This window comes from Moschus berezovskii, chromosome 6, assembly GCF_049115385.1.
Source record: "Moschus berezovskii isolate FMDL1 chromosome 6, NW_MosBer_1.0, whole genome shotgun sequence".
In the NCBI taxonomy this organism is placed as follows: Eukaryota; Metazoa; Chordata; class Mammalia; order Artiodactyla; family Moschidae; genus Moschus; species Moschus berezovskii.
Window position 1 is genome coordinate 99858960 of NC_142465.1, and position 10524 is coordinate 99869483.

The 10524-nt window shown below is 39.5% G+C and overlaps 1 protein-coding gene across 2 annotated transcripts in view; it reads left to right on the plus strand.

Annotated features, from left to right (window-relative positions):
• Positions 1-7929, plus strand: part of RERG (RAS like estrogen regulated growth inhibitor) — a 147175-nt gene extending 139246 nt beyond the window's left edge. For both annotated transcript variants that reach the window (XM_055395487.2, XM_055395486.2), the window contains 2 exons: positions 814-887; positions 2667-7929. In XM_055395487.2, the coding sequence (XP_055251462.1) occupies positions 814-887; positions 2667-3074 (482 nt within the window). In that variant the 3' untranslated portion in view covers positions 3075-7929. The remainder of the gene's footprint in view (positions 1-813; positions 888-2666) is intronic.
• The last annotated feature ends 2595 nt before the right edge of the window (positions 7930-10524 follow it).

Genomic DNA, 10524 nt, shown 5'->3' on the forward strand with positions numbered 1-10524 from the left:
CTCTAGGCTTCTCTGTGCATGGAATTCTTCAGGCAAGAATACTGGAGTGTGGAGCCCTTCCCTTCTCCAGGTGATCTTCCCAGCCCAGGGATGGAACACAGATGCGATGGCAGGCAGTCTGCCCTGCATTGCAGGCAGATTCTTGACTGTCTGAGCCGCCCGCCTCCAGCTGGTTCTAAGCAGCCTCTTCCACCTCTGCTTTGCTCTCTGTCTCCCTCGCTCCTCCTCTGCTGTGGGCGACCATTCCTGACCAACCCCTGAACACCCGGGTCCAACCACCTTCTGCCACCCCAAGGGTTCCTCCGAGCTTTCCACAGTGATTTTTTACATGACTAGCCATCTGCCTCCCTCTAATGCTTAATACATTCCTAGAGTGGAGGTCTAGATGGAAATGAGCAGCTCCTGTCTGTCTGCCATCTTGTCAGGAACAGGAATTAACATGATTCCATAAACTGTATTTTTAGGAGTCTCAAGGTAGAATGCCCTTGTGGGGGTCACTTTCTCTTTATAGGATGTGGAAGTCTCATTTTGGAGAGAAAGGAATATTAGAAAGCTTGCCTCACAGGAGAATAAAATAATAGAAAAAGGGAATCTCCCACGTTATATCCTGAGCATCTGTGGATCCCATATTAGAGCCTGTTACGCCCAAGAACTTAAGAGTTTAAAAAGGGCACCTTCTTTCACCCCTTAGGCTGCACATTTTTTTAATGCTCTGGAAACAGGTATACACTGGAGACTAATTTATAATTTCAAGGATCAAATCTAATTATGCATTTATTTACCATTTTACCTTTGTTTTTCTCATTCCCTCAGAATCAACCTACCGACACCAAGCAACCATTGATGATGAAGTTGTCACCATGGAGATACTAGATACTGCTGGGCAGGTGAAAAAGGAATTCAGCTCTAATATTTCTGGATAAATAAAAATAAGATGTGCATAATATGAACAGAATTAAGACACTTTTCTATAGTTAACTAATGATCCCTAAAGACTTAATTATCTAGTTGTGCTTTATATTAGTTTATTTGCAATAGCTTATGTATGTGTCCTTATATAAATTACTCAGTGCTCCAAGAGGGTTTTGAAAATACCCTAACATTCATATGCTATCATCTAAAGTAGAATTGCTCACCTATGGGGAGATCACAAGATATTAGGTTTTCATGGTTAAATGTGTTTTGAAATACTCTGCTCAAATACTTTGATCGAATTAAATATATATCTTTACTGGAGAAGTTCTCAGCACCTTTAATATGCTTATATATACGTTGAATCTTAAAGAAATCTACAATATTTATATTCTCTACTTATGTAACCTTAGAATCTTTTTTCAGAATACTTTATTTTAGGAATCTTTTCTGTAATATTCTTTCTAAACCTCATCACATCAGATTAAAAATTTGAGCCACATCATTGAATGCTGGCAACTTATTTTAAAATGAAACTAATATACATTTGCTTTGCAGCCAGTCAGTTCTGAAATTATGAACAGTTTATAGGAAGGCTTGGTTCCCAAGAATAGAAAGAAGTGAAAATGAAAGTCGCTCAGTCGTGTCCGACTCTGCAACTCCATGGACTATACAGTTCATGGAATTCTCCAGGCTACAATACCAGAGAGGATAGCCTTTCCTTTCTCCAGCGGTTCTTCCCAACCCAGGGATCGAACCCAGGTCTCCCGCATTGCAGGCGAATTCTTTACCAGCTGAGCTACAAGGAAAGCCCTCCCAGGAATAGGGGTGACAAAAACTCCCAAGAATAGGGGTGACCACTAAGAGTGAGAGTTAGGAAGCTGAAGGATATCATGGTGCTTTTCAGTTACTGCTTGATAAAACTATTTAATCCAAGAAATATGTTTGCAGCTAGTTATACGGTTTTCCTTCTCATCACTACCTGCTCTCTATATATGCGCTCACCTTCCAGTACTGTTTCTAAAGAGAGAGACAGCTGGAAAATACATGCCTGGAGAAGTCATTTGAGCCTATAATGGCAACACATTTTCAAATCACACCTGCTTCAGAATGCTTTCAAATGCTACCTTCTTAAGAAGGAGGGATCACCCCTTTTGAGAATCACTGCAATTGAGTTTCTATCATTATTGAGACTGCATAATATATCAAAGGTGCTGAGATAGAAATTGAAGCCCAAATCCCCTAGCTTTTACTTCAACTCTATACAATTTTTCACTTTTTTTTTTTGGTGGCTAATTGTCTCTAATTTGAAGAAAAGAAGATTAAAAAACAAAACAAAATCAAAACCACTTCACTAAGCCATGCCTCTAATTCTGATCTCAGAGGATGGGTTAAGGTCTACTTGTTTGTTACCTATTGGCCAATTGTTTAATTGTGATGAAAAATCTCAGAGGCAGTGAGCTCAACTAGGAGGATAATTTCTTTATAGTCCTTGCAATTACACATTTAATGATGTGGCAAGAAAAAGTTAGAAGCACAAAGTTAGGTTCTGCGCAGTTAGAAAATGTTTAGTTCCCTAAGTTAGGCTTCTGTTCCAAACTGAGAGGATCAGCTTGTTCAGGCAGTCTACCAAGAATTTCCAATGCTGCTGAATGTAAGGAATGATTGTTAAAGGATCACTGTTAGCATTTGCAGCATCTATACACTGCCATTACTTCCAGGTCTCCCAACTGCTCTTTTCTCCCTGCCAACAGGAAGACACCATTCAGAGGGAAGGACACATGCGATGGGGGGAAGGCTTTGTGCTGGTCTATGACATTACTGACCGAGGAAGTTTTGAGGAAGTCCTGCCACTTAAGAACATCCTGGATGAGATCAAAAAGCCCAAGAATGTGACTCTCATCTTGGTTGGGAACAAAGCTGACTTGGACCACTCCAGACAGGTCAGTACAGAAGAAGGGGAGAAGCTGGCCACAGAACTGGCATGTGCTTTTTATGAGTGTTCTGCCTGCACTGGAGAAGGGAACATCACCGAGATATTCTACGAGCTGTGTCGAGAGGTACGTCGCCGGAGGATGGTCCAGGGCAAAACGAGGCGACGCAGCTCCACCACGCATGTCAAGCAAGCCATTAATAAGATGCTCACCAAAATCAGCAGTTAGGCAGCTCTGTCCTTGGGAAGACCCTGCTCAGGAGGGTTTGGGTAATTGGAAACATTTTCTTGCCCTTTTTCTTCCTCCAAAGAAAAGAAGATACTACATTCCTTGTTCTGACTGTGGCAAAAGTTTGGGCTTCCCACTGATCCCAGCCTTCTGTATGTTGGGAAGTTGCAGGGTGTTTTAATGCAATTTCAGTGCTGACAATCTCTCTTTTGTCTGCTTGAATAAAACATGCTCTATTGCAGTTTGAACATGTAATCACCAGATTCTAAAATGGCTGGGTTCGTTTTAAGCTATTTTTAGGCATCTTCACCTTGCTTCCATAGGTTGAAGTATTTTCAAAAAAGCATTTTAAATTCTATTCCTTGTTAAAACCTACAAACGATCATCCTAAAAATCTAAGATAACAGAAAATACAGGGCTTCCCAGGTAGCACTAGTGGTAAAGAACCTGCCTGCCAATGCAGGAGACACCTTGGTTCGATCCCTGGATCAGGAAGATCCCCTAAAGGAGGGCATGGCAACCCTCCAATATTCTTGCCTGAGAGAATGCCATGGACAGAGGAGCCAGGTGGGCTACAGTCCATAGGGTTACAAAGAGTCGGACACGATTGAAGCAACTTAGCATGCATGCACGCAATAGAAAATACAATGAAAACACAGTAAGAGTAGCTGAGATGTTGTACTGAAGAATAGAGCCTTAGTTTCTATTTGAAGTGAGGCTTTTCTGAATGATCTTAAACCGTCTAGTTTTTCTTTAACCTTTGTTCTGTTCTTAAATTCAAACATGCACTCATGAAGTTTTCCATTGTCATAGAGAGTTTCATTTCAATTTGAGTTGACTGTCTCCTTGATCTGTTTATTGATCATTGCATCCTAATTATTCTTCTGTGATTCTAACAACCCTTAACTATAACAGAGGCAGAGGCAGGCAGAAGGACCCCTCATTTCAAATCTGCCAGGCCATTTCTCAAGCCCAGGGTGAAATAAAGACAAAAGGAATTTTTTCACCAAACCCTGACTTTACTGAATGCTAATAGAGGATTTAGAATTGGATTCTGAATAAATTAGATTTATTCATTTACATTTCTTTCTGTGTTTATCATCTTAGCAGAAAGACAACCTTCAAATAAACAGGGGAATTAAAAATGATGCTTAACTACTCTTCTGTTGGGGAGCCCAGGTTCTGTGCCAGGCACAGTAAGAAGAATTAGCCTCTGATTCATTTAAACTGGCTACATGGCTTCTAATATATTGGATAAATTAATTCACTTAGAATTCAGAAAAGAGTGAGTGGTTAGAGTTCACTATACCTGAATAAATGTGTGTAAAACAGATTCTTATATTGTGAAACAGTTTATAACTGATAAAGCTTTATGATTCTTTTTTCCCCTATTATGCCCCCATATATTAAGATTTGGGCACTTTATTTTAGAAGAAAATATATATCTTTTACATATGTGTGTATTTATAAATGCATAGATATATGTATAAAACTTTGTAAGAGTTGGAGGCTTTAATTCACCAATGCATTTGGACAACTCGGTGTAATTGACTATTTTATGTGAATATAATAAAAAGCATAATTTTCACATTCTGTCACATTCAGGCAGTCTTTCTTGTGGTAACATGAGAAGTTTTCCATTTTAGGAGAGATTTTGGAAGACTATTGGATTGCAGAGTTGATGACTTATTGAATGTGATGCAAAGAAATAAACACCTGTTCATAATAATTGCTACTATTTTTAGAGTCCTTACATGCTATTGTAGGCCCTTCATGTCTTATCTCATCATATTCTCACAATACCCCTATGCAAGAGATAGTATTATGGTCCCAGTTGTAAGGATGAAGATACTGAGCCAAAAGGGAAAACAAGTTTGCACAGCTATTTAATGGGTAAAGCTAGGATTTTAACTCAGAGAGGCAAAGTCAGACTGTAAGCTTAGACTGATCCACCATAGTGTCTTAGTTGACTTATTCTTGAGTCATCAGTATGAAGAAACAGAAAGGAGAAAGTTAGGGAAGACTTGTTTTATTCATGGGGCTTCCCTGGTGACTCAGTGGTAAATAATCCGCCTGCCAATGCAACAGACAGGGTTCCATTCCTGGGTCAGGAAATCCACTGGAGAAGGAAACGGCAACCCACTCCATTATATACTTGCCTGGGAAATCCCATGGAGAGAGGAGCCTAGCAGGCTACAGTCCGTGGGCTCACAAAAGAGTCGGACACAACTTAACAACTAAAAACAATAACAACTGCTTCAGTTATGCTTTCATTTATTCATGAAAAAATATTTACAGAAAACCGGACATGTAACTTGACACATTAGTCCATCTGATAGTTTCTGAGCTGAACCTTGATGAATACAATTAACCTTTGAACAGTGGAGGGGGTTAGGGGTGACGACTCTTCACACAGTTAAAAACCCATGTGTTAACTTTTGACTTCTCCCGAACATAACTACTAATAGCCTACTGTTGACCGAAAGCCTTACCAATAATATAAACTGTCAACTGACATATTTTGTATGCTTTATTCATTATATATTGTATTCTTACAGAAGTTAAGCTAGAGAAAATGTTATTAAGAAAATCATAAGGAAGAGAAAACACAATTACAACACTATACCGTGGTGGGCTACAATCCACGAAGTCACAAAGAGTCAGACACGACTGAGCAACTGAACACATATACATGTACTGTGCTTATCAATACTATAAGTTTGTGTCATCTGTTTATAAAATGAATCATCTATCAGTACATATAGAAGTATAGTCTTATGTGTTATGAAGCACTGTAGATGTTATATGTATTATACTTGATGTCAACAATGGAAAAATCTGTGAAAAAGAAATTTATATTTATTTCATGCATTGATAATGAAGAAGCAGCAATATGATTCCTTTATAGTAACCTAGTGTGATCAATATGATTGCTTCATGATGGCCTAGCCTATACACAATGAATGACTCCATTATAAAATTTTTATGGTGTACAGTATTACAGTCAAATTCATAACACCATATTGGAAAATTTACATTTTTCAAAAACCTCTTACCCATGACAATAAGCTGATACACAGTTTCTTCAATTTGGGGAGAGTGGTATACTGTACTGTAATATGATTCTTTGAAAACAAAGTTATAAATGGTAAGAAAACAAACACATTATTAATTTTATAGTAAATATCACTCACCTTATACCTATATGATCTCCATACCAGGATATTTTTAATGTATTCGTGATATATCTTTTTCTTATTTCTATGTTTATAGGCTATGTGTTTTATCTGCAAGATTTTTCAAATTGTCACAAACATCCAAAAAGCTTTCCAATGTATTTGTTCAAAAAAAAAAATCCACACATATGTGGACCCATGCAGTTCAACCCTATGTTGTAGAGGGGTCACCTGTATGTACAAGTTATCTAGGAAAGAAAGATGGTAAAAGTATCTAATCAAAAGGAATAGCATAGAACCAAAATATGGAGACATGAAAGGTGATGGTAATGTAGTAATTACGAGTTTAGAGAGCCACATATATCATACTTCAAGAAGAAAAAAAGAAGGTGAGGAGAGAGAAGGGATTAAGAGAAAGAAAAAAAGATAAGGGATTCAGAAGTAAAGAAAACATGTCACATCTATTCATAAAACTGCAAGTTTAGGCAACTATATGTTAAAGGACCAAGTAGGTAACTTAGCTGTGATTCATTTTCAGTAATGTCCATTTAGACAGGGTAGGGAAAATGAAAACAGAGAAAATTTGTTTTTAAGATGGCATCTTCTAGAAATACAATCTCTTTCATTCTCTCATGCTATACTTGGGGATGAAGCTCAGTCAGTGCCCATTAAGAATATGCTGCTAAGGAGGCCTACTGTAATATCTGGATGCTCTCGTAGGTCAAACACTAACGAAGTGAACTTTACAGTCCCCATACCAGCATCTTCCTTAGACAGAGGTATACAAATCCAGACCTGTTAAAACATAGAACTGCTGGCAGAAGTCCCAACTGGTAATTACAGAAGAACTTGAGATTGCACAAATATAAATTAGTTATTCCTCTCATGCCTCAGGCTTCTCCACAAATGAAGATTATAAACACATTGGTTCTTTTACACAGTATTTTCATGACAGAAACCTGTGTGTTCTTGAACAGTAATGATGGGTTGTTATTACCACACTACCACTACCGATATTTGCTTTCTTGTAATTGTTTTCCTTTCAACAGTCAAAAGATTTTTTCCCATATATTGTGTTTGTACTCACATGCCTCACAGCACTGAGAGAAGGCAGGATCTTTCTTTTAAATAATATTTGTGGTACATAGACATAGATAAACACAACATCTTGCATTCCAAGTGTGGTAACGATCAAGCTTTCTTATTAAAACAGACTCTGTCCACTTTGAGGATAAGAAAAGTAGTCAGTTCATTGGGTCAAATTTAATCAAAGTAAAGTTGAATTAAGGGTAAAGTTGTTGAGCTAATCACTTATAGGGAGAGTCTGAGAGGAAAAAGGACAAATAATTTTCTTTTTCTCCATAGGTTTGGCATGTTACATTTAGCGAATTCTGTATTCCCATATATATGGGTCTGTTTGGAGACTGTTCTGTTTCATTGGTGTTTGTTCATGCTCTACAACCATGGTATGTTAAAATTTGAGCCCAATAATATGTAATAATTACTCCTATTATAACATGATTTTTTTTCAGAGAATTTTTGCTCTTTATTTTAATGTAACATTTTGTGTTCACCCTGAATTATGTACAATAATAAGAGTGGTAAGCTTGCTTCTTTGTGACTGGAGTAGTGATACTCCCTGAGGTGATCAAAATTAAGAATAAATTTTTTTATTTGGGCATTACTGTACTCTGGGACTATGTAACTACTTGGTCTAAAAATAGAATCAGAAGGAAGATTTTCTGTTTGTGCTTAGAAGGCAGTGTCTATTGTTCCCAGGCCTTCAGTTCAGTTCAGTTCAGTTCAGTCACTCAGTCGTGTCCGACTCTTTGCGACCCCATGAATCACAGCACGCCAGGCCTCCCTGTCCATCACCAACTCCTGGAGTTCACTCAAACTCATATCCATCGAGTCGGTGATGCCATCCAGCCATCTCATTCTCTGTCGTCCCCTTCTCCTCCCGCCCCCAATCCTTCCCAGCATCAGAGTCTTTACCAGTGAGTCAACTCGTCGCAAGCCTTACTAAGATATAATTGACAAAACATTGTGCAAGTTTAAGGTGTACAACCTGATGATTTAATGCATGTGAGTATTGCGACCACAATAATATTTATCATGTTTATCACCTTACATAATTACCTTTTCTTTTTTGTGGTGAGACTACTTAAGGTTTACTATCTCAGCAACAGTCAAATACAGTATTTTTAACTGTAGTCATCATACTGAATATTAGATTCACTTCACTTTCCCTTTTCACTTTCACACATTGGAGAAGGAAATGGCAACCCACTCCAGTGTTCTTGCCTGGAGAATCCCAGGGACGGGAGAGCCTGATGGGCTGCCGTCTATGGGGTCACACAGAGTCGGACACGACTGAAGTGACTTAGCAGCAGCAGCAGCAGAACTTATTATAACTGGATGAGTGACTGGAACTTTGTACACACTGACAAAAATCTCCTCATTTCCCCTACTTCCCATCCTTGGCAACCACCATTCCACTTTGGTTTGGCTTTTTTAAAGATTCTAATGTAAGTGAAATCACATGATACTGTCCTTCTCTGACTTATTTCACTTAGCCTACCACCCTCAAGGTCCATCCACGTTGCTGCAAATGGCAAGATTTCTTCTTTTGGTGAAATAATATTCAGTAGTGTATGTATGCATCTCCTTTTCTTTGTTCACTCATCTGTCGATGGGGACACTTAGGTCCTTAGATCCCCAGTGTAAGGCCCTTTCAAGATCTTCAGGGATGCAGACAGGAGTGTTTTCTGCAGGGTTCCTGAGCCAACAGGATTGTTTATGGACTCTGGCTGGAAGGGACTGGAGCCCAGTTACAAGACCTTTTCAGAGTTTACATTCAGACTAAGTTTCAGAGGCTTACCTTTAGGGGTTCTCAGATTGTGGTCAAGAGGGGCTGGAGCGGGTTCATGAGCCACTTCTGTTATCCAATTCACAGGTGGGCGTAACTCCTCCAGGGTCCCTCGGTATCTGGTGCTGGTAACAGACCCAAACCCAAAGGGGCTGTAGCTGAGTTCTTATGGGTATGGAACTGTTTGTCTGTAGGCAGGACCACAGTTCACAAGTCAGTCATATGGTGGTAAACCTGCCTTCTTAAAATGGCCCTCAGTCTTAGACTACACTTCAGTTGCACAGCCTCCAATCTGGATCCCAAAGCTCCCACAAAGATGCTTTTGTCCATGCTAATGCTGTGTGTTGAGTCCTGAATGACTCTTTGTGACCCCATGGACTGTGGTCCGCCAGGCTCCTCCATCCATGGGATTTTCCAGGCAAGAATACTGGAGCAGGATGCCATTTCCTTCTCCAGGGAATCTTCCTGACCCAGGGATCGAACACACATCTCTTGCATTTCCTGCATTGGCAAGCAGATTCTTTACCACTGTGCCACCTGGGAAGCCATGTCAAATTATTGTTGCCAAGGGGAGGATATATGCGAGGGACAGCTTATTCAGTCATCCTGCTGATGTTACTTCTAAATAAGTTAATATTACTAGGTGTGTGAATGGCAATGAAGCAAGATTCACTTTGCTTCAGTAGGCAGAGTCTTATTTTCAGTGTTAAAATTATATCGTTCATCTGGCCATGATGGAGTAACAGGGACCAGACCAGATATTTTTTTACATATTAAACAACTAGAAAGAACCAGACAAAATATTTGGAACAATGGTTTTCAGTCTTTGAATGACAAGCAGTACAGTATGATAATCCCTGAGAGAAGGGAAAGAATGAGGTAAACCCTATAGTCGTTCCAGTTTCCTGCCAAATGGCAGGTTCCAAAAAGCAATATATATCAAATTAGAGCCTGGCAGTTGTACTGAGTTGAGGAGACAAGAATCGGAGTTTGGGGAGGCCGAGTTGATAAGACCCTATTGGATAGAATGCCTAGAAAGGCTCAATGGTAAAGAACCCTTTCAAAACAGGAGGCACAAGAGACTTGGGTTTGATTCCTGGGTATGGAAGATCCCTGGGAGGGGAAAATGGCAACCCACTCCAGTACTCTTGCTGTGAAAATCCCAGGGACAGAGGATTCTGGTGGGCTTCAGTCCATGGGGTCCTACACAGTCCGACACGACCGAAGCAACTGAGTATAAGCACACACGTGGACAGACCTTCAGAAGGGTTCCTTATAGTCTTTGGCTGAGTATAAATCTTTGCATGGTGAGAAAAAATTCCTCGTTTGGAGAAAAAAGCCCTGGAAAGCAATAGGCCAAAAATTGGGAGGTGCATACAAAGGGCTGACAATAGTATTTGTATTC